Source organism: Oryzias melastigma, linkage group LG18, assembly GCF_002922805.2.
Source record: "Oryzias melastigma strain HK-1 linkage group LG18, ASM292280v2, whole genome shotgun sequence".
In the NCBI taxonomy this organism is placed as follows: Eukaryota; Metazoa; Chordata; class Actinopteri; order Beloniformes; family Adrianichthyidae; genus Oryzias; species Oryzias melastigma.
Genome location: NC_050529.1, coordinates 16756125 through 16779015, shown reverse-complemented (window position 1 = coordinate 16779015; position 22891 = coordinate 16756125). Strand labels below are relative to the sequence as shown.

Below are 22891 nucleotides of genomic sequence, written 5' to 3'. Positions count from 1 at the left end.
GAAAACGAAGACGTACATGGATCTGTTCATCTATAAGTGGATGCATCAGAATGGAGCAGAGCCGGGAGCTTTTCAAACACATTTTTTTTGTCTGCTCCTAATTTAAATCACAATGATTTCAATAAAGAAATACTTAAAAACACTGTAATATTTTAACAAATTTCCTCCATCATGAGAAAAACGTCACAAGAACATGTTAAAAAACTATTATAAAGTGGATTTTCATTGGAGTGGGTCTGTAATAAATTGCAGCACAACTGACTGGTTGAAAAAAACATCACAGTTTGGTCTTAAAATGTAAAAATCTTAACATCTAAATCTAAAAAACACACACATAATAAAGACACTTCTAGTAAAGAATAATTAAGATGTGAGCCTTTATTTTCACTTTGTTTCACAAAAGTGAAATTGTGGAAAAAAAAATCAGTCCAAATAATGAAGTGCGTGTAGTTTGATATGGAAGCTGACACACACCATAATAAAGAAACTCAATCATTTTAACATTTTTTTAACTTTTACAAAACTGAAAGTTCTTGAAGCAATTTTCATGTGAATTATGATGTTTACTGAAAATCACTTCAGTCTTACAGGATTTTTTTCTTATCACTTTTATTTAAAAAAGAAGTCACAATAAAAGTTCAACTCATTAAGTGTATTTATACACAAATACAAGGTTCACCAAAGTGCTGAACAAAGCATAAAATTTGTAAAAACACATAACAGATAAGACATAAAACTATTAATAAATACAAAAAAAACACTCAAATAGATCATTTTAATTGAAAGCCAAACTAAAAAGTGTGTTTTAAGAGCATATACACTTAAAAGTAAAAGATTTTTATCAGCTATGGCCACACACGTGCCTTTAAAATAACCTTTTCTGAACACTTTTGCACACCTGACATGTCAGTAAGTCACTGTTGATGCCACACAGGGATGGAGGTCTGTCTGGGGGCGACTCCACTGGAGCAGGGTTCATACGGATCGCTTGTTTCTGTGCATTCAGTCATGATTTTTAGACACACAAAGCAAAACTTGACCTTACATCGAGGACACACGATGCTTTTGCAGTATTGTGAACTGTGCTGCACCAGAGATCCACAGGTGGGACAGGCTCTGATGGAAGGACATCCTCTAACTTTTATGACCGATTCAAAGATGATATTTGGGCAGTTCCTCAAAGTTCTCAGAGCTTCACTGTAGCAGCCGTCATTCTCACAGCGGTCTGAGCGTGGGTGTGGACCCTTCCACTCTTTCAGACACTGCCAGCAGAAATCAAAGTCCTTTTTCTTTTTTGAGCAAACCTGGCAACGCACTCTCAAGTTAGACTCATCGTTCCTCACCACTGGAACTTTGCATCTAGGACACTAAAAATAATGAGAAAATGACAGAAGAATCAGTAAAAAAGGCTCAACTATTTTAAATATTGTCCTTTCACTGACATACTCACTAATTTAGTATTTTTCTTGCGTTCTCTGCCAGCGATGATTTTCATTGTTTTTTTAAAGTACTCCTTCTCCTCAGGAGTCAGCAGAGCCATTTTACAGACCTCCTCATAAGACCACTCCTTATTACAGTCAGTCATGCCACAAACAAACCTGTTCTTCCCCTGCAGAGAAACATTAAAGAAAATCAACGTTATAAATCAATTAAACAGCAAAATCTCAGTTTAAATGTGTTTTGTCACTTGGTTTACAATCACAGTTTGACTAAATAATTATGATCTGAAGCTTCTTATTGACAGAAGTTTAATGTTTCTTATAGTTTTGAAGTTGGAGGATGATCCAAAACCTTTTCTAGGAATCGGATCACCTTGACCCACCTCATCCAACAGCCGGCGGCACCAGTTTGTGAGAGACATGGGAGTCACAGCGTGACCACAGGACATCTCTGCTCTGGGAGAATCAAAACCTTCATAGAAAACTGAGACAAACAATCACACAAAGTAAATTTAATCAAAGCTTTCCTGCAATCATTCAATGTTTTAACAGGAGAAACAAAATAAAAATGACTTACTCACAGTCTAATTCGTCCTCTCGATCCACAAATTTTAGGGTTTTGTCCTTTAGATTGTAGACTTTTTCCATTTTACTCACTTTGTTGCCCCCCATTGTGTTGCAATTTATAAAATCCTGCAGAGAAATGAACTATTTTGTTTTTGTTAAGCTCTCGTTTTCCAGTCATGTGACAAAGTGAAACAAAACTCGTTCATATTAAGCTCCGCCTCCAGTGGTTCTGCAGTAAAAGTGGATCAAATGGAGGACAAACCTTTGATGCCTGTAAATAATCGGTGCAGAGTGTGTTTTACGGCTTGTAAACTGAATTCTTGATTTTCATGTAGGGGATTCTCAAACCAACACGAAGGTACTTTTTATTACCCGGGAGAAAATATGTCAATGTGGAGCCCAAAATAAATAAATAATTAATGCCAAACTCAGTCAGATGATCACTATCTTTCTTCTTTGACAAAAAAGGTTCAAAAACAAGGAAAGGAAAGGATTGAATTAAATCAAATCAAATCAAATCAAATTAAATTAAATTAAATTAAATTAAATTAAATTAAATTAAATTAAATTAAATTAAATTAAATTAAATCAAATTAAATTAAATTACATTACATTACATGAAATTGCATTAAATTATATTAAATTACATTAAATTACATTAAATTAAATATTTCAGTGACACGAAGAGTAACGCAAAAATGTTCTTGCTGAAGGAAACTACAAGTCACAGCCCTTAAGATGACGCAGATGTAGTCTGTCCAAAAAGAAGAGGTCAGAGGTCAACAGAGGCAGACGGAATGGGGTGAGGGACCATCAGGAAGAGATAAACGGGAAGCTTTTATTTATTAACTTTATTGCTTAGAATATCAAACCTTTTATAAATGTACCCTGTATTATCTTCCAAGGCCCAAGTGCATTCTGGGTGTTGTTTTTTTTTTTCTGCCGTGTCAAGGTGAGCTGTGATTAGAAGCTTTTGAATCTTGGCCCATATACTGGCATTGCCAGGAGTGACTCACACCAGGAACAGAAAGACAAATCCAGGGAATGGAAAGTACCAAACTTCTGAGAAGCTACCACCAGGCCGAAAACCATCTTACCCGTCTTAAACACGGCTTCTCCTAAACAACATGAAAGAGAAAGTAAAAGAAACAAGAAAAAAAGAAAAGAGATATGCAGAAAATTGTGTCATAGTGGTGCAGTGGTTAGCACTCTTGCCTTATAGTCAGATGGTCCAAATCCCCACTGGGATCTTTGTGTGGAGTTTGTATGTTTTCTTCTCACAGACCTAAAACATTGATGGGTGACTCTAAATTGCCCTCAGGTGTGATTGCGTTGCCCTGCAATAGACTGGGGACCTGTCCAGGTCAGTGGGAGCATGTAGATGTTAAATAGAAGTGGTCCCAGGATGGAGCCCTGGGGTACTCCACATGTAATTTATATTGGCTCAGAGGTGAAGTTACCAACTGACACAAAATATTTCCTGTTTTCTAAGAACGTTTTGATCCAGTTTTGTACTGGCCCAGTGAGACCCACCCAGTCGTCTGAGTAGTCAAGACACTGGACCCCACATTGCTTCTAACTTTAAAATTAAGATTTTTATTGGACTTGATCTGATCCAATCTGAAATGAGTTGATTTGATTTAATCTGATTACATTTGATTTGATTTTCATGTTCGTTGCCTTTATTATTAAATGGTTATTTCAGGGGTCAGTTATGAATTGAATATTTTCTTGTAAGAAAATTAACATAAAAGGTAAAACTGTGTCCTACCACAAATTTACAGCTGCTACAGCATTTCATATATTTTTTTCTTTTCAGCTGTGGATAATGTACTATAAAATTAAACCTTTTTTCTTTCATTTTTCTTCTCTTCTACCTGTCAAAATAGTTTTTAAGTATTGTTTTCTTCACAATGTCTCTTTAATGTTATGATTGATGTAAAATGTGGCTCTATGTAACATCCGTTTGCTGTTTTTTTCAAGTTCCAGTGGAAATAATTAACGACCAACCATAAATAAATACATTTTATTTAATTGTATGAAAAAAAGATGCAGAGTCCAGAGTTTGTCACCGACGCCACACAGGGATGGAGGTTTGTCTGGGGGCCACACCATCTGAGCACGGATCAAAATGAGCGCTCGTTTCCAAACATTCTTCTGTGATTTTAAGACAAACAAAGCAGAACTCCACTCTGCATCGAGGACAAAAGACATTTTTACACTCCAGTGAGCTGTGCTCCAGCAGAGATCCACAGGTGGGACAGGCCCGGATAGAAGGACACCCGATGACGTCCACAGATTCAAAGTCGATTTCTGGGCAGTTCCTCAAAGTTCTCAGAGCTTCACTGAAGCAGCCGTCATTCTCACAGCGGTCTGAGCGTGGCTGTGGACCCTTCCACTCATTCAGACACTGCCAGCAGAAATCAAAGTCTCTTCTTTTCTTTTTTGAGCAAACCTGGCAACATACTCTCAGGTTGGACTCATCTGTCCTCATCACGGGGACTTTACATTCAGGACACTGTGAAAAATGAGACAATGACAGAAGAATCAGTGAAAAGCGTAGATTTCAAATGTTGCTATTTACTGATACTCACTAATTTAGTATTTTTTATGCGTTCTCTGTCAGCGATGATTTTCATGGTTGTTTCAAAATACTCCTTCTCCTCAGGAGTCAGCAGAGCCATTTTACAGACCTCCTCATAAGACCACTCCTCATCACAGTCCCACGCCCCACAAACAAACCTGCTGTCCCCCTGCAGAGAAACATCAATAAAAACAGGGTTATAAAACAAATAAAAAGTGATTTATTAGTTTAAAAATTAAATATCATAAAATCACAGTCAGTTCTGCTAATCAATAAAGATCTTAAGCTTTTATTGACACAAATCTGATGTATTTTATATCTTTGAAGATGGAAGACTGTTCCAAACCTTTTCTAGGATCAAGCGGCACCAGTTGGTGAGAGACATGGGAGTCACAGCGTGACCACAGGACATCTCTGCTCTGGGAGAATCAAAACCTTCATAGAGAACTGAGACAAACAATCACACAAGATACAGTCAAGCAATCATTCAATGTTTAAACAGCAGAGACAAAATAAGTAAAAATGAGTTACTCACAGTCTAATTCATCCTCTCTATCCACAAATTTCAAGGTTTTATCCTTCAGGTTGTAGACTTTTTCCATTTTACTTACTTTGTTACCACACATTAGGTTGAAAATCCATTTACAAAATCCTCCAGAGAAAGGAACTGTTTAGTTTTTTGAAGCTCTGTGTTTTTCCAGTCGTGTGACAAAGTGAAAGCAGTGAATCAAAACAGTTTCTTATTAAGCTCCGCCTCCAGTGTTTCTAATGGAAGACGATCTGCTGGTTCCTGTGAATGGGTGGTGTATACTTTGTATTATGGGGTGTAAACAGAGCTCAGCTGTTCATGTTCATTCCTGAACCAGCGCACAGGTGCAGTGAAGTCTTTGATCGGCTGTGGCGAAACACGTCGAGGTTAATCCAAACCAGAAATGATTACCAAACACAATCTAATGATCACAATCTTTAATCTCAGACGGAAAAGTCCCAGAAACAAAGCAGGCGGCTGACTTTGATAAATGCTTTCGGTTTTGTTTGGTGTTTTGGTAACTCTTGGATTTTCCAAAAGTACGTGAAAATAATGGCAGGTGAACAATTTCCGTGTATCAGTCTGGCTATTCCAGAACAAAAATAAAAAAATAACTCTATAGTCATGTTATTTTAAAAAGGGGAAAAAGATATAAGACACATTTCAGCACTGTGTGGAGAAAATAAAATCCTTCATGAATTACTCTTTTTTTAACTTCCTATCCCATTTAAATTTGAATTTAATTCATCGGGAATTCTCTAAGTCTAGATGCAAATTTAAAGGGGACTTTTCCAACAATATCTCATGTTTTATGGAAGCATAAGGAGAAATTTGGGGGGTTTTGGGGGTTTAAATTAAATGGAGACCACAGCAAAAGTCCAAAAAGAGACTGTCTGTATTTAAGGAAGCTGTGATTTTTTTTTTTAACTAAAATGGTCATTTAGGTTTTTAATTAATTAACATTTCAGAAAATAAAAACTTTGTTTAAGGTTTAGCTAAAAGCCTCAAAAGATGTAATAATTGTTTTTGAGTGTCAGCTTTCACAGACATGTGGTATATTTGAACTATTATTTGAAGCTTATTTAGTATTTGAATAATTACTAGTTTTATACTGTGAAGAATTAAAAACACACAATATGTAGGAGACCAGGCTGGTGAAACGGAAACATTTAATAAATTGACAAGAACCATAGAAGCAACAACGGTTGACAAAGCAGAACAGATGACACTGAAGATCTGAAAACCAGACACTGAAGGCAGATAGCTAAATGAAGGCAGCTTTGGATGAACCATCTAAATCTGGTGAGACCAACAGAGAAAAAAAAATCAGTCCAAAACATCTCAAAAATTCAGGACCAGAACCCTCACAGTACCCCTCCCCAAAAGGGCAGATCCCAGACGCCCAAATCCAACGCAAAACTTGAAAATAGGGGGACCTGGAGACAAAACAGAACAAAAGATAACCAGAAACAGGGTTCCTGCAGCCAAACAGATTAGAGGGGTATCAGAAGCGGTAATTCCCAACAGGAACAGATTCCATAGACTTGGAATGTCCTCAAAGGCTGCAGGAAAACCCGTGGTGAGATCGTACTGTCAGGAACTGGTGGTAGAGGACTCAAAATTCTGGAGACCATGTTTGGTAATAGAAACATTTAATAAATTGATCAGAACATGACAAGAACCATGGGAGCACAAAAAAATAAGAAAAAGGGGCGTGACACGGCAGAACAGGTGATCTGATGCTGAAGAACTGATAAACAGAACATGATAGACCCCTAAAACATCACAGAAATCCCAAAGCAGAACGCTCACAGGTTTTTAGGGGCAATTAATCATTAAAATTGTTAGTTGTCCACTATCTTAGTTTGAGACAAATCAAAACAACTAAAGTTTTAAGTCATCGGTATTATTACTTTTGAGCTAAAAAGTAAATTATAAATAGAGTTGCATTCAAGAACACTAATGCTATTAAGCTTAATCTTATCTTACATAGAAATGTGAGTTGACAAGTAGAGATGACCAAAAAATGCTTTTGTTGAACCTTCAAAATTTGACTTAACATTAATTCTTTGCTAGAATCCAATCAAACTTTACAGTATCATACCACCAAAGAAGCAAATAGCCTCGATAAAATACAGGACTGTCTCTGCCAAACCGCTGGAGCGACTAGATATGATGAAAGGTGAGCAACGACATTCAGTGGAAAATCACATAATTATTTCAGTAGCAAAAAGAAGTCCTCAAACGGATCATGAAGAGCTGGTGATGGTGGTGTCTCGGTCTCTGAATCCTCCGTGGACCGTCGCCACCATCTGGATCAGAGCTTTGGGTTTCAGTCCGTATTCTCCCAGGGTCTTGGAGTCTGAATCCAGCCGTTTGCCGGCGTACGTCAGCGTGGTTTCTGCTGTCATCTGAGCTGTGTTCAGAACAAGAGAGAAACAAAAAAAGATAAATTATCCAAGAACACAGTATTACACATTTACCACAGGAAAGAGTCAAAAAGTAGATTATCAAAAACGATTTAATCAAATGTAGAGTAAAAATCAAACTACCTGGGTTGCCGGGAAGTCTTTGTATTTTGTCTTTGAACTGTCGGAGAGTTAGTATCTTCATGTCGTCCTCAGACTCTGCCAAGTCCACCGGCAGCTCCAGACCATCGTAGCTCTTCACTTTGACCTGAACCACCGGCCTGTGAGAAACCCCAGAGGACCTCAAAGGAACAATGACATCTCCCTGAGCGACCATCGTGTGTTCTTCTATCTGTCAGGACAGCAGTCTGAGAGTTCAGACTCAAATCCCTCCTTTTTAAGAATCCATCAAGGGGATTTTCTTTTACTTTCATTTACAGTTGTAAACAATTACATAATGATGTGACTCGAGGTAGAACGTTACTGCTGACGTCCTACTGGAACAGCACATAGTAAATGTATATTAGAAGCTTTGTAGATGGGACAGCATGGATTATGGACTTGTGTTTGTTTATAGCAACAGCAGTTTAAATGTGTGATAGATGTCAAGTCTCAAAATGAAGAAACGAGGAAATAAAAAAGATGAGGCTCTAAAATGGATCCTATCTGTCAAAGTTAAACCACTGTAAAATCCCCTTTGAGCACAAACCCACATCGCTGGGACAGACGGGGATCCACAGAGCAGGAGAACCTGTTTGAAAGGGTTCATTTAAATGTTCTCTTTACCATTTTTTGTGAGACGTTTGAGTTCTGTCCTTAAGCACAGACTCATCGTTTCGGATCTTTTTCCTTTGGTTCTTGGCTCAGTTTCCTCATAACCAAAAATACCACGACTAGTTTTAACGAATACATTTGTCTTTCAAAGAATGACTAAAATTTAACACATTTATTTAGTAAATAATAACAATTAAAAAAGGTTTTTCTTACTACATTTAAAAAAAAATCACTAGTGAAGTATGTATTTGATTCAGAGTGCCGTCCATGTATATATACAGTCCAAATACTCAGCAGAAGTGTATTATTTTGGTCTTCAGTGAACTAAAACATTTGTTGAATTTGTTGAAACATTTTAAACACTTATAAGAGAAGAGATTTTTTTTTTTTAAGTTTTTGGCATCAAAGAACATTACTGGTCTACAGATAGTAAATAACTATTATTGATGTTTTTTGTAATATCTGGTGTTTTGTTGTCATTTTCAAGTCATTTGTTCACAACCACCTGAAGCAAGACTTCTACTGCCATCTAGTGGCGTCATTATGAAGTAACTTATCAACGGAATTGTCAATAAAAACAGGAATTCTTCTATTTTCCAATCTTGCTGAATCGCTTTCAGGGTTTCTCCAAATCCGCCACAGAGCCACATGAAGACAAACACTCACGTTCACACCTGAGACCATTTAGAATCACACATTAACCAATGAAATTTGATCTAGGACTGTGTTCTGATGCATGTTCTTCTTGTATTTTAGATTAAGGTTAGGGTTAAGGGGAAAAGCTCAAACACAAGGACACACAATCCAGTACTTTTGAGGGCTTGATTTCATGTTTTTTGTGTTGCAGAGTGAGAACTCCTGTCCTTTTGCAGGATCTTTGTCCTCACGCAGATGTCTGGGAATAGGTAAGTGTTGTATATGGAGCCCCGGACTTGACATTAAAAAAAAAAAAAAGAATTCTCCCTCAAATTAATAATTTCGGGGCAAAAATTAGCTTTTTGTGGGAACAAATTATTAATATTGATGATACCCTAAAATACTAATTTCTGTGCACCATATACTGATAAAAGGCTAATTTGTGACCACAATAATTCTTGTTTTTGCACACAAAATGCAAAAATGTTGCTATAAAAGGCTCATTTGTGTGCAAATAAAAAAAACGCCAATTTTGTATGAAATGCTAATGTATGTGCAAATAAAAAAGAAGCTAATTTTGTATGAAATGCTAATTTGTGTGCAAAAAATGCTGATAAAATGCTCATTTGTGACTTTGAAATACTAAATTGTCAATACAAAATAGTAAAATTTTGCTACAAAATGCTCATTTCTGTGTACAAAATTCTAATTCTTTTTTTTACCACAATATACTAATTTGTGCATTCAAAATACGTTACTAAAGATGCACCATAAGATGCTAATTCATATGCAAAAAATGTTCATCTTTGACCACAAAATACATATTTTTTCACACAAATCACTAAAATGTTTCCACAAAATGCCTTAAAGGTTTAAATACCTGTTGTCTTCAAAACTTCTCTGTGTTGGAAGAGACTATCTTTTAGACATAAAGTAGTGTTTGGATTGAATTATTGTTGAAAATTGTTAGATGGAACAAAAAGAGATTTTTTAATGAACAGAAAATTAAGCGAGCAGTATTTATAGAGTGGAAGTGTTTTGTTCTGGTGTGGATGGAAAAAACTCTGAATTGGTAACGACATGAAGCTGCAAGTGGAAGGCTTGGGGTTGAGTGATGTCGTGGTTACAAGATGTGAGACGGTCGGGGTGATTGTTGGGAGGAGAAAACATGTAGCTGATACATAAAAGATCAATAACTAAAACATAATGGAAAACTTCCCTTTATTAGTTTTTGGACTTAATTTTATTGGACTCTAAGAGACAATGATGTAATTTAAAACACATTGTAATCAACAAAAGTTTACTATAAGACAAAAAACACAATAAAGACACATGTGATTAAGATGAACATGTATTTATGGAATATATCCTCTATTTTAGAAGGGTCACATGTGCAGTGAACAATATTTTAAAGTACAACTGTACTGTCTGTCTAACATAGTTTATGATGATGGATTTTGATGCCACACAGGGATGGAGGTTTGTCTGGGGGCGACTCCACTCACACATGTTATGTAGGAGTGACTCAATCTGCTGCATTCAGCTGTGATTTTTAGACACAAAAAACAAAATTTGACCTTACATCGAGGACACACAACATTTTTACAGTTTTGGGAGCTGTGCTGCAGCAGAGATCCACACGTGGGACAGGCCCGGATGCAGGGACACCCGGCTACATTTCTGATCGATTCAAAGACGATATCTGGGCAGTCTCTCAGAGTCTTCAGAGCTTCACTGAAGCAGCCGTCATTCTCACAGTGGTCTGAGCGAGACGGTGGACCCTTCCACTCATGCAGACACTGCCAGCAGAAATCAAATCCTCTTCCTTTTTTGTTTGTGCAATCGTGGCAACGAGTTCTCAGGTTGGACTCATCTGTTCTCGTCACTCCCTGTTTACACCCAGGACACTGTAATTAATGAAGATGACAGAAGAATCAATAAAAAGGCTTAAATTCTGTGTAGATGAAAATATTGTCCTTTCACTGACATACTCACTAGTTTAGTATTTTTTAAGCGTTCTCTGTCAGCGATGATCTTCATGGTTGTTTCAAAATACTTCTTCTCCTCAGGAGTCAGCAGAGCCATTTTACAGACCTCCTCATAAGACCACTCCTTATTACAGCCAGTCATCCCACAAACAAACCTGTTCTTCCCCTGCAGAGAAACATCAATGCATCTCGTTGAATGTTATTACACAATTACAGAAAGTAAAATAAATAAAAAGTAATTTGTTGATCTAAATATTTTCTGTTTTCTATGTCACAATGATAATCTTAAACATTTTATCAGCAGAAGTCAATAAAATCAGCATAAGTCTACCTCATCTAACAACTCTCGACACCAGTTGGTGAGAGACATGGGAGTCACAGCGTGACCACAGGACATCTCTGCTCTGGGAGAATCAAAACCTTCATAGAAAACTGAGACAAAACAATCACACAAGATACAGTCAAGCAATCAAAGCTTTAAGAGTAGAAACAAACACAAAAAACTAAAAGAAAAAAAATGAGTTACTTACAGTCTAATTCGTCCTCTCTATCCACAAATTTGAAGGTTGTATCTTTTAGATTGTAGACTTTTTCTATTTTACTCACATTGTTCCCCCCCATTGTGTAGAAATTTAAAAAAATCCTGCAGAGAAATTAACTGTTTTGGTTCCAGTCGTGTAACAAAGTGAAAGCAGGGAATCAAAGCAGTTTCATATTAAGCTCCGCCTCCAGTGTTTCTGATGGACGAGGCGCTGATTCCTGTAAATGATTGGTGCAGAAATGTTGCTGTTGGCTGTAAACAAAACTCAATCATGAGGGAATTCCAAACCAGCACAAGGATTAAATCTGGAGTCATTTGGTTTGAAAGAACCTAAAAGTTTATTGCCAAACCTGAAAATCGCTTTCATTCTCGGCTGACTGTGACAAAAACTTTCGGTTTTGTTTTGGGAAATTCCCAGGATTTCCACAAGGTCATTAAAATATTTATATGTGGAACATTTATGTGTATTGTTTCGGTTTCCTAAAAAATATCTCCATGTCTCTTTTCAAGTAAATAATTCAAGTAAATAATAAAAATCAGCACCATGGAGAGCGACACGGGAGAATTAAAAAGACTTCTGATTGAATCTTACCTCAGATTTAAAAGGTCCTTCCTTCTACAGTCCAGTACTTACTGGGTACTTATGTGGTACTTGCATGGTACCGATGAGGTACTTGAATATTATCTACGAGATACTTACTTTACAAGATACTTATGTAGATATTTATGCAGCACTTTCATTGTGCTACTTCCATGGACCTGATGAGTTTTTTGAGGTACTGATGAGATAAGTTGATATGTCTCTTTTAGAGGTTGGAATTTATGTACTACTTTTCTGGTTCCTATGTGTTTCATGGTACTTATCATAAGTCAGAGAGGAGTAGTAAGTAACTTTTGAGTATCTTCAATTCATGTGATAAACTTATGTATGTTTCATGGTACTAACCTACACTCAGATAAATACCAACCACCAAAAGAGACATATTAACTTACCATGTATGTACCTCATAAAAACTCAGTAGGTACTATGTAAGTAGCACATAGGAAGTACCACTTAGATACCTACTTAAGTACCATGTAAATACCAGGTAGATACGTCGTGGATACAATCAAGTACCTTGTAGGTACCACATAGGTACCATAAAAATACGCAGTAAGAACCGTACTGTAAAAAGAAATGTTACAGATAATTTTCTTGAGGAGCTGAACATGCTAATTGATAAAAAAAAAATATAAATATATATATATATATATATATACATATTTATTTATTTATTTTGCTTAACCTTCAAAAAGTTGTTCTTATTTTTTGCTTTTTTAGAAACTTTTGACAAAAAAAGAATTCTGTTGCATTTTGACTGTTCCAACATAAAATCTTTATTAGAATCCTCTTAAATCGTGAAACATTAAACCACCAGAAAAAGTAAATTAACAAAAAAATAAAATATATTGTGTGGAAAATCAATCTATAATTTCAGCAGCAAATAAAATCAATCCAATAATTTGATAAGTCCTCAAACGGATCATGAAGAGCTGGTGATGGTGGTGTCTCGGTCTCTGAATCCTCCGGGGACCGTCACCACCATCTGGATCAGAGCTTTGGGTTTCAGTCCGTATTCTCCCAGGGTCTTGGAGTCTGAATCCAGCCGTTTGCCACCGTATGTCAGCGTGGTTTCTGCTGTCATCTGAGCTGTGTTCAGAACAAGAGAGACACAAAAAAAGATAAATTATTCAAGAACACAGTAGTACACATTTACCACAGGAAAGAGTCAAAAAGTGGATTATCAAAAACGATTTAATCAAATGTAGAGTAAAAATCAAACTCTACCTGGGTTGCCGGGAAGTCTTTGTATTTTGTCTCTGAGCTGTCGGAGAGTTAGTATCTTCATGTCGTCCTCAGACTCTGCCAAGTCCACCGGCAGCTCCAGACCATCATAGCTCTTCACTTTGACCTGAACGAGTCCTAAAGGCCTTGGAGGAAGAATGACATCTCCCTGAGCGACCATCGTGTGTTCTTCTATCTGTCAGGACAGCAGTCTGAGAGTTCAGAGTCAAATCCCTCTCCTTTATACAGATCAGAAGTCATTTAGGGGATTTTCTTTTACTTTCATTTACAGTTGTAAACAATTACATAATGACGTGACTCGAGGTAGAACGTTACTGCTGACGTCCTACTGGAACAGCACATGGTAAATGTATATTAGAAGCTTTATAGGTGGGACAACATGGCTTATGGACTTGTGTTTGTTTTCATAGCAACAGCAGTTTAAATGTGTGATAGATGTCAAGTCTCAAAATGAAGAAACGAGGAAATAAAAAAGATGAGGCTCTAAAATGGATCCTATCTGTCAAAGTTAAACCACTGTAAAATCTCCTTTGAGCACAAACCCACATCGCTGGGACAAACGGGGATCCACAGAGCAGGAGAACCTGCTCCAGTCATGAGTTCTTGAAATGTTTCTGCTCAAAGTTTACACACAAAAATAGGTTTTGTTGTTGTTTTTAATTATAATAGATTCTTTCTGGGATCTTTCGGCCTATCTTTACAGCTGATTTTGGTGTGATGATAAAAGCAACAAAAATCCCTCCATCATCACCCCTAGTCTGACATGTTTGTTTAGTTTGGAGAGTCAAACATGTCAGAAGGAAAAGACATTTAAGGTGATGCTAAATTAAGTGGAGCTCTAGATTTGATTTGTTCACAATCACCTGAAACAAGCTTCTACTGTCATCTAGTGGCGTTATCATGAAGTAACCGTATCTACAGACCTGTCAATATAAAAGCATGAATTCTTCTATCCATCCATTTTCCAGAATCCGTTTTGGCGTTTCGAGGCAGCTGGAGCCCGGACTATCTCCAAATCCACCACAGAGCCACATGAAGACAAACACTCATGTTCATACCTAAGGGACCATTGAGAATCACATATTAACCAATGAAGTTTGATCTAGGACTGTGTTCTTCTTTTATTTGAGGTTAAGGTAAGGGTTAAGGGGGAAACCTCAAACACAAGAAGGCACAACCCAGTACTTTTGAGGGCTGGGTCATTGTAGAAGTTGTGTCTGAAAGGACCTCTGATGTAAAACAAATGAATCATGTAAATCACAACCAGAACTTTCATTGAAGATCAGTTAAGGTCCAGATTAACAACAATCACCACCTGTGTAGTTGACTTACAAAGCGCCAGTGAAAATTCTAATATTGTTGGTTGAAAACGGAGAGGAGAAAGATTTTTTTGATGGCAGAAAGAGAAAAGGAGAGTCAGGATTGTAGGATGTAAAGTGATGAGTTGATGATAAGATCATGACCATTGTTGAATGATAGTTTTAAAATGTCTTTGGTTGGTTGTTGAGAATTGGATTATATTTGTTTGTTTTGCAGAGTGAGAACTCCTGTCCTTTTGCAGGATCTTTGTCATCACACAGGTGTCTGGGAATAACAGGTAACTGATGTGCATGGAGCCCTGGACATGACATTAAAAAATGTTCCTCATGTTAGGAATTTTTCCGCACAAAGTAGTATTTTGTGGTCACAAACTATTGATGATACACTAAAACATTCATTTCTGTGCACAAAATGCTGATATAAGGCTAATTTGTGAGCACAAAATACTATTTTTTACACTAAAATGTTGCCACAAAATGTAATTTGCATGGAGAGAACATGCTAAAAGATTGCTATGAAATACTATGCATGCACAAAATACTAATTTGTGTGTACAGTATACTAAAATGTTACTTTAAAATGCTAATTTGTGTCAACAACATGCTACTTTGTGTGTACAAATACTATGTGTATACAACATACCAAACTGTTCCATTAAAATGCTAATTTGTGTTCACAAAATGCTGATAAAATGTTCATTTTTGATTACAAACACCAATTTGTGTACCGGTATATAAGAAAAAATGTTTCCCCAAAATGTTAATTTGTTCCTATGAAATACCAAATATTTTGGCACTACTCTGTGTGCTACTTTGTGTGCAGAAAACACAAAATTGTGTGTACAAAATACTGATTATATGCTAGTTTGTGACCACAAAATACCTATTTTTTAACACAAATTACTAAAATGTTTCCACAAATGCCTTGAGAGTTTAAAAAGTTGTTGTCTTTAAAACTGGGAGATATCTTTGTTTAGACATAAGGTTGAATGTTGTCTGTGGTTGTACACCCCCCTCCCAGGTATAATGTGAGACGGTCAGGCCATCCTTGGAGGCGAAAACACTTAGCTGATACACGAAAGATCAATAAATTAAACATTTTGAAAAAAACAATCATGAAAACTTTCCTTTATCAGTTTTTGGATTTAATTTTAATCAACAACTCTTACTATGAGACAAAAAACACAATAAAGACACATGTGATTAAGATGAACATGTATTTGTGGATAATCTCCTCTATTTTAAAAGAGGTCACATGTGCAGTGAACAATATTTTAAAGTACAACTGTACTGTCTGTCTAACACAGTTTATGATGATGGATTTTGATGCCACACAGGGATGGAGGTTTGTCTGGGGGCGACTCCACTGAGACACGTTAACGAATGACTCAGTCTTATGCATTCAGTTGTGACTTTTAGACACACAAAGCAGAACTCCACTCTGCATCGAGGACACACAACATTTTTACAGTTTTGGGAGCTGTGCTGCAGCAGAGATCCACAGGTGGGACAGGCCCGGATGCAGGGACACCCGGCTACATTTCTGACCGATTGAAAGACGATATCTGGGCAGTCTCTCAGAGTCTTCAGAGCTTCACTGAAGCAGCCGTCATTCTCACAGTGGTCTGAGCGAGACGGTGGACCCTTCCACTCATGCAGACACTGCCAGCAGAAATCAAATCCTCTTCCTTTTTTGTTTGTGCAATCGTGGCAACGAGTTCTCAGGTTGGACTCATCTGTTCTCGTCACTCCCCGTTTACACCCAGGACACTGTAATTAATGAAGATGACAGAAGAATCAATAAAAAGGCTAAAATTCTGGGTAGATGAAAATATTGACCTTTCACTGACATACTCACTAGTTTAGTATTTTTCATTCGTTCTCTGTCAGCGATGATCTTCATAGTTGTTTCAAAATACTTCTTCTCCTCAGGAGTCAGCAGAGCCATTTTACAGACCTCCTCATAAGACCACTCCTTATTACAGCCAGTCATCCCACAAACAAACCTGTTCTTCCCCTGCAGAGAAACATCAATGCATCTCATTGAATGTTATTACACAATTACAGAAAGTAAAATAAATAAAAAGTAATATGTTGATCTAAATATTTTCTGTTTTCTGTGTCACAATGATGATCTTAAACATTTTATCCACATAAGTCAATAAAATCAGCATAAGTCTACCTCATCTAACAACTTGCGACACCAGTTGGTGAGAGACATGGGAGTCACAGCGTGACCACAGGACATCTCTGCTCTGGGAGAATCAAAACCTTCATAGAAAACTGAGACAAAACAATCACACAAATTAAATTTAATCAAAGCTTTCCTGCAATCATTCAATGTTTTAACAGCAGAAACAAAATAAAGAAAGAAATGAGTTACTTACAGTCTAATTCATCCTCTCTATCCACAAATTTGAAGGTTTTATCCTTTAGGTTGTAGACTTTTTCTATTTTACTCATTTTGTTCCCCCCACTGTGTTGAAATTTTACAAAATCCTGCATAGAAATGAACTGTTTTGGATTTGTTAAGCTCTGTCTTTTTCCAGTCGTGTGACAAAGTGAAAGCAGGGAATCAAAGCAGTTTCTTATTAAGCTCCGCCTCCAGTGTTTCTGATGGACGAGGCGCTGATTCCTGTAAATGATTGGTGCATAAATGTCGCTGTTGGCTGTAAACAAAACTCAATCATGTGGGGAGTCCAAACCGGCACAAAGGAGTGATTAGTTCATTTTATTGCACGTGGTAAAAGGTTTAAAGCTGGAGTCATTTGGTGTGAGAGAACCATAAAGTTTATCGCCAAACTTGATAATCGCTTTCATTCTCGGCTCTTGGTTTTGCTTCGGAAAATCCCACAAGCCATACAAATATTTACATGTCGCCAATTTATGTGTATTATTTTGGTTCCCTAAAAAATATCTCCATGTCTCTTTTCAATTAAATAATTCAAGTATATAATAAAAATCAGCACCATGGAGAGCGACAATTAAAAAGACTTCTGATTGAATCGTACCTCAGATTTAAAAGTGGTGATTTAATTACAGTTCCTTCTACAGTCCAGTACTTACTGAGTACTTATGTGGTACTTACATGGTACCGATGAAGTACTTGAATAGTATCTACGAGATACCTACTAGGTATTTACAAGGTACTTGCATAGATATTTATGTGGCACTTTCATTGTGCTACTTCCATAAACCTAATAAGTTTTTTGAGGTACTGATGAGGTAAGTTGATATGTCTCTTTTGGATGTTGGTATTTATGTACTACTTTTCTAATTCCTTATTATGTATTTTATGGTACTTAGTCAGAGACGAGTAGGTACACAGAAAGTAACTTTTGAGTACCTTCAAGTTTATGTATGTTTCATGGTACTAACCTACACTCAGATAAATACCAACCACCAAAAGAGACATATTCATTTACCATGTATGTACCTCATAAAAACTCAGTAGGTACTATGTAAGTAGTACATAGGAAGTACCACTTAGATACCTACTTAAGTACCATGTAAATACCTGGTAGATACCTCGTGGATACAATCAAGTACCTTGTAGGTACGACATAGGTACCATAAAAATACGCAGTAAGAACCGTACTGTATATATATTCATATTTACTTATTTATTTTGCTTAACCTTCAAAAAGTTGTTCTTATTTTTTGCTTTTTTAGAAACTTTTGACAAAAAAAGAATTCTGTTGCATTTTGACTGTTCAAACATAAAATCTTTATTAGGATCCTCTTAAATCGTCAAACATTAAACCACCAGAAAAAGTGAATGAATAAAAAAAAATACATATATTGTGTGGAAAATCAATGTATTATTTCAGCAGGAAAAAGTAATCCAATAACTGGTTAACTCCTCAAACGGATCATGAAGAGCTGGTGCTGGCGGTGTCTCGGTCTCTGAATCCTCCGTGGACCGTCACCACCATCTGGATCAGAGCTTTGGGTTTGAGTCCGTATTCTCCCAGAGTTTTGGAGTCTGAATCCAGCTGTTTTCCGCCGTACGTCAGCGTGGTTTCTGCTGTCATCTGAGCTGTGTTCAGAACAAGAGACAAACAAAAAAAGATAGAATATTAAAGAATTTAACATTTATTTCCATTCAAGCAGTTACATTTCTGTGATTATCTGGTTTTTAATTAACTTTACAAAACACTTACAAAGGATTAAAAAAATCAACAAAGAAAATAATTGAAAAAAATCAAACTGTACCTGGGTTGCCGGGAAGCCTCAATAATTTGTCTTTGAACTGCTGGACAGTGATTCTCTTCAAATCATCCTCAGATTCTGCCAAGTCCACCGGCACCTCCACACCGTCAAATCTCGCCACTTTGACCTGGACCACCGGCCTCTGAACGGGTTCAAAAGGCCTTGGAGGAACAAGAATATCTCCTTGAGCGACCATCGTGTATCTGCCTTCCTTACTCTCTGGTATGGGCGTTGTTGCGACAGGTTCATCCTCCTTTTATACAGATACGTCGTCATAGGAGAAACAAGGAAAGGCGAGGCTGTAATATCCTATCTGCCCTGCAAAATCCCCAGACTTTCCATTCCTTTGTGCACAAACACATTCTTATGACAAAAGGGGATCCACAGAGCAGTAAAGTCTAGTCCAGGGATCGGCAACCTTTAACAGTAAAAGAGCCATTTGGGCTCATTTTGGACTGATCAAAACCTAGAAGGAGTCGTATCTTTACCTTTTACCTTTATTAGAGGCCAAATTAGTGAAAAATCTTGCTTGTTACTTAATTACTAGCTAAACTCCAAATTAGCATAACATTCCTTAGTAAATTAAATCAACCAAAAATGTTAGCATGTTCCTAAAAGAAAAACTAAACTCTAAATTAGCCTAAAAACCCCAGTAGATAACAAATTAGCCACAAATGTTAGCATATATGGCTAAAATGTTAGCTAAACTCCAAATTAGCATTTAAAAAAAACAAATAATAGGGCAAGTTAACCTAAAAAAATCTAGCTTGTTGCTTAATTACTAGCTGAACTCCAAAATAGCCTAAAATTTCTCAGTAAACTAAATTAGTCAAAAATATTAGCATGTTCCTAAAAGAAAAGCTAAACTTTAAATTAGCCTAAAAACTCCAGTAGATAACAAATTAGCCGAAAATGTTAGCACATATGACTAAAATATTAGCTAAACTCCAAATTAGCATAAAACTAATTATAGGCCAAATTAGCCAAAAAACTAGCTTGTTGCTTAATTACTAGCTGAACTCCAAAATAGCCTCAAATTCACCAGTAAACTAAATTAGTCAAAAATGTTAGCATGTTGCTAAAATAGAAGCTAGATTCTAAATTTTCCCAAAAAACTTCAGTAGATAACAAATTAGCTGAAAACATTTGCATTTAGCTAAAAGTATTGGCTAAACTCCAAATTAGCATAAAATTCCTCAGTAAAGTAATTGGTGAAAAGTGTTAGCCTGTTGCTAAAATAGAAGCTAAACTCTAAATTATCCTGAAACCCCCAGTAGACAACAAACTAGCAAAAATTGATAGCATGTAGCTAAAATAGAACTCTATTTTTTTTTTTTAAATGAACATTATTTTATTTTTCTTCAGCCAGAGAGCCACCATGAAGAGATAAAAGAGCCTCATGTGGCTCTGGAGCCGCAGGTTGAAGGAATAATTAAAAAGTGAGTGTTTAAAGCAGAGCAGGACCTGGGTACAGGCGACCTAGGCGGCTGTCTATGGCGCCATCTGGTGGAGGGGGAGCCAAATTGCAGTGATCATTCATATACTGTGCATATATATTCTTTTTTTTTTTTTTTTTAACAGTTTGACGCATCACTCATTTCAGGTAAATATAAAAATAAATAAATGTCAAATGTCAATAAAACAACTCTAAAGTTTGATGTAATCAATAACACCCTTCCTGTCGCTGCTGCTGTCTGGGTTTGGAGGGGGAGACGGTGTGCGTTGTTGTCGCAGTTTGTGCTTCTTTATAACTTTAGGGCTGAAAAAAAATGAAGAGGAGGAAACACAGGCTCAAAGCAGAAGTTTCACTGATTTTCTCATATAAAATTGCATGGAAATTCACTCCCTGCTGCCTACTGGTCAAAGAAGAGGAATTTAACTCCTGATCTAGTGTCCCCCCAACACCTTTAACACCTTAAATCCAATAACCTATGAAGAAAGTCTTTGACTGTCGGAGGGAGCTGGAGGTCCAGGAGAAGATCCACACAAATCTCAGAAACTTCACACATAATAAAAAGCTATCTTTTTGGCTTTTGTGAACAACTTTCAGTTTTTAAGCAAAGTGAATCATATGTGGAAATATGATTTTTTTCATATATATAACAAAATACTCATACAAATATTGTTTAAAGGCAGAAGCATGTTTAAATGGACTTCTTCTTATGACTAATATGTTTCCAGAGTGTGGTGAAGAAGCAGGAAACACTAAATAATTTTGTGAAGTAGTTGTTGACACTTTCTTTAATGTAAAGTAATAGGAAAAATAGGACAAACCAAGTGTCTTGGTTTGTCAAGTCCAACAAGAACTGTTCTGCTTGCGGCTAAGTCACAAATATCCAATTCTCAATGGACAATTTAATTTGTAATATGAGCTTGCAATTTGAAAGTGCATTTTGCAATTGACAATTCAATATGCAATTCAGGCTTGGAATATGAAAATACATTTTGCATTAAAGGATTCAACATTAAAAATTACATTTCAGTATGAGAATTTTTTAAATAAAATATCAAGTTAAAACAAAAATCAATTGCATCTAATGTGTTCATGGATTTTAAGCCATAATATAAATTACAATGCATTTTTCAATTCACAACACTTTAAAAATGACATTTCAATACATGGTTTGCTTGGTAATTTTAAAGGCATCTGTCTTTTTTGTTTTTTTATTTTTTTATTTTATTTTTTTGTGGGTTTGGTTTTCAAAACCAAAACAAGGAAGTGACGTGTCCCTGTGTCATAAACGCAGCACAGTAGTAGATTGAAGTGAAAGTGAAAGTGTATTGTTATCTGTAACTCCGCGGTAGCTGCTATTGAAAAAAGTTGTTTTTAGACAGTCTTTGAGTTCAGCCTCATTCCCATATATTTTTATTAAAATAAAAAAAAGGTTATTTTTTGCTTTCCTTTTATTTGAGTCAATTCTGGATGTTACTCTGACTGCTTTCTGTCTACGAATACATTCACTAAGGACCAGCATGTCATGGTGTTCTGGTAAGACATGACCTGCAGATCAAATATTTGTCCCAGTTTGTCTTTTCAGTCCAGACTTTCTGATCGTCTCAGTATTACATGCTGTTGGAGATAATTATTTGCTTTTAAAGTCAAAAGTATTTGTTGGTTTGTTGTCAGATTTGGTCTGTTGGTGTGACCTCTGAGATTATAGAACAATGTTCATTCATTATTACAGATCCTAAAGTCAGCTACAATGGTTTGATGAACCACGGAGCGACCTGCTACCTGAACAGTGTTCTGCAGGTTCTGTTCATGACTGAGGACTTCAGAGAAGCTGTGAACAGGTCGGATTTTTGTGTAAAGTTACATAAAGCTGATAAATGTGAGTCACTCATGTTTCTGTTTGTTTATTTACAGAAATTCTAACACTAAGTTCATTGATCATCACCTGAAAGATTTGTTTGATCGCTTAAAAAAGGAAACATCAGACACTTCGAAAATATTGAAGGTTCTGGACATAAACACAGGTACATCACAGCATCACTCATTCATACCATGACTTTTACTTTTGCTGCTCAAATCTGTTGTTTTAATATTTTACACTATATAATTAAATTAAAATAAGTTTTACTATAAAATGAATTAATTCATTTTAATTAAATTGAGCATTTTCTCCTCCCAGTGAATCAACAACAAGATGCAGCAGAATATTGTCAGAAGATTTTAAAACTAACCAGTCCAGAAGCTGCAAAGGTGAAAACCTCACACTGAAGAAAACAAAACACCAAAACAAAGCAGATAATTGTTAATGTATGTTTTCAGATCTTCCATGCAGAACTGACCAACAGACGCTTCTGTTCTTCATGTGAAACAGAGACAGACACAGACGAGTCTTTCTGGATTCTTCCTCTTTCTCTGGTTGATTCCTCCAATGAAGTCTACAGTGTGGTGAGCTTCTGATAAACTATTATTGTTATTCATTAAAAGAAAATTATAGTATTTAAAAAGAAAAAAATTCTTATAGTATATTGATTTTTATACCCAGTAACACACAAAATTTGTATGTAAATTTATGTAAAAATCATTTTCAGATATCAC

General features: G+C 36.3%; 5 protein-coding genes across 6 annotated transcripts in view; 1 reads left to right on the top strand and 4 right to left on the bottom strand.

Moving 5' to 3' along the window:
- Nucleotides 1-631: 631 nt before the first annotated feature.
- On the bottom strand, nucleotides 632-2172 carry LOC112156295 (putative E3 ubiquitin-protein ligase ARI6). Of its 2 annotated transcripts, none has more exons than XM_024288528.2 (4): nucleotides 2021-2172; nucleotides 1823-1923; nucleotides 1451-1609; nucleotides 632-1367 (listed from the first exon to the last, which is right to left on the bottom strand). In XM_024288528.2, exons 1-4 carry the CDS (start codon nucleotides 2109-2111, stop codon nucleotides 915-917), a joined length of 804 nt encoding a protein of 267 aa, XP_024144296.1. In that variant the 5' UTR covers nucleotides 2112-2172; the 3' UTR covers nucleotides 632-914. The 2 variants fall into 2 exon arrangements, with proteins under 2 accessions (XP_024144296.1, XP_036072439.1); XM_036216546.1 differs by having other exon boundaries at nucleotides 2017-2155.
- A 1556-nt stretch (nucleotides 2173-3728) lies between these two features.
- LOC112156388 (probable E3 ubiquitin-protein ligase ARI8) lies at nucleotides 3729-5399 on the bottom strand. Its single transcript, XM_024288649.2, has 4 exons — nucleotides 5126-5399; nucleotides 4937-5037; nucleotides 4601-4759; nucleotides 3729-4524 (listed from the first exon to the last, which is right to left on the bottom strand). The coding sequence occupies exons 1-4, from the start codon at nucleotides 5214-5216 to the stop codon at nucleotides 4075-4077; spliced, it is 801 nt and encodes a 266-aa protein (XP_024144417.2). The 5' UTR covers nucleotides 5217-5399; the 3' UTR covers nucleotides 3729-4074.
- A 4826-nt stretch (nucleotides 5400-10225) lies between these two features.
- On the bottom strand, nucleotides 10226-12064 carry LOC112156296 (ankyrin repeat and IBR domain-containing protein 1-like). Its single transcript, XM_024288529.2, has 4 exons — nucleotides 11456-12064; nucleotides 11257-11357; nucleotides 10933-11091; nucleotides 10226-10844 (listed from the first exon to the last, which is right to left on the bottom strand). Exons 1-4 carry the CDS (start codon nucleotides 11544-11546, stop codon nucleotides 10380-10382), a joined length of 816 nt encoding a protein of 271 aa, XP_024144297.2. The 5' UTR covers nucleotides 11547-12064; the 3' UTR covers nucleotides 10226-10379.
- A 3712-nt stretch (nucleotides 12065-15776) lies between these two features.
- LOC112156297 (ankyrin repeat and IBR domain-containing protein 1-like) lies at nucleotides 15777-17171 on the bottom strand. Its single transcript, XM_024288530.2, has 4 exons — nucleotides 17019-17171; nucleotides 16814-16914; nucleotides 16490-16648; nucleotides 15777-16401 (listed from the first exon to the last, which is right to left on the bottom strand). Exons 1-4 carry the CDS (start codon nucleotides 17134-17136, stop codon nucleotides 15940-15942), a joined length of 840 nt encoding a protein of 279 aa, XP_024144298.2. The 5' UTR covers nucleotides 17137-17171; the 3' UTR covers nucleotides 15777-15939.
- Nucleotides 17172-21983: 4812 nt separating this feature from the next.
- Nucleotides 21984-22891, top strand: part of LOC112156298 (ubiquitin carboxyl-terminal hydrolase 47) — a 4455-nt gene continuing 3547 nt past the window's right edge. The window contains exons 1-4 of the mRNA XM_036216607.1: nucleotides 21984-22137; nucleotides 22211-22320; nucleotides 22476-22546; nucleotides 22616-22741. Of these exons, the coding sequence (XP_036072500.1) occupies nucleotides 22055-22137; nucleotides 22211-22320; nucleotides 22476-22546; nucleotides 22616-22741 (390 nt within the window). The 5' untranslated portion in view covers nucleotides 21984-22054. The remainder of the gene's footprint in view (nucleotides 22138-22210; nucleotides 22321-22475; nucleotides 22547-22615; nucleotides 22742-22891) is intronic.

Bases quoted from the DNA above. Each gene is read 5' to 3' on its own strand.
- LOC112156388 (XM_024288649.2), bottom strand. From the start codon at position 5,216: ATGTGTGGTAACAAAGTAAGTAAAATGGAAAAAGTCTACAACCTGAAG. The intron at 4,760-4,936 runs GTTTGGAACAGT...GTTTCTCTGCAG, and splicing joins GCCGCTTGATCCTAGAAAAG to GGGGACAGCAGGTTTGTTTG. The intron at 4,525-4,600 runs GTGAGTATCAGT...CATTTTTCACAG, and splicing joins GCATAAAAAATACTAAATTA to TGTCCTGAATGTAAAGTCCC.
- LOC112156296 (XM_024288529.2), bottom strand. From the start codon at position 11,546: ATGGGGGGGAACAATGTGAGTAAAATAGAAAAAGTCTACAATCTAAAA. The intron at 11,092-11,256 runs GTAGACTTATGC...GTTTCTCTGCAG, and splicing joins GTCGAGAGTTGTTAGATGAG to GGGAAGAACAGGTTTGTTTG. The intron at 10,845-10,932 runs GTGAGTATGTCA...CATTAATTACAG, and splicing joins GCTTAAAAAATACTAAACTA to TGTCCTGGGTGTAAACAGGG.
- LOC112156297 (XM_024288530.2), bottom strand. From the start codon at position 17,136: ATGCAGGATTTTGTAAAATTTCAACACAGTGGGGGGAACAAAATGAGT. The intron at 16,649-16,813 runs GTAGACTTATGC...GTTTCTCTGCAG, and splicing joins GTCGCAAGTTGTTAGATGAG to GGGAAGAACAGGTTTGTTTG. The intron at 16,402-16,489 runs GTGAGTATGTCA...CATTAATTACAG, and splicing joins GAATGAAAAATACTAAACTA to TGTCCTGGGTGTAAACGGGG.
- LOC112156295 (XM_024288528.2), bottom strand. From the start codon at position 2,111: ATGGGGGGCAACAAAGTGAGTAAAATGGAAAAAGTCTACAATCTAAAG. The intron at 1,610-1,822 runs GTGGGTCAAGGT...GTTTCTCTGCAG, and splicing joins GCCGCCGGCTGTTGGATGAG to GGGAAGAACAGGTTTGTTTG. The intron at 1,368-1,450 runs GTGAGTATGTCA...CATTATTTTTAG, and splicing joins GCAAGAAAAATACTAAATTA to TGTCCTAGATGCAAAGTTCC.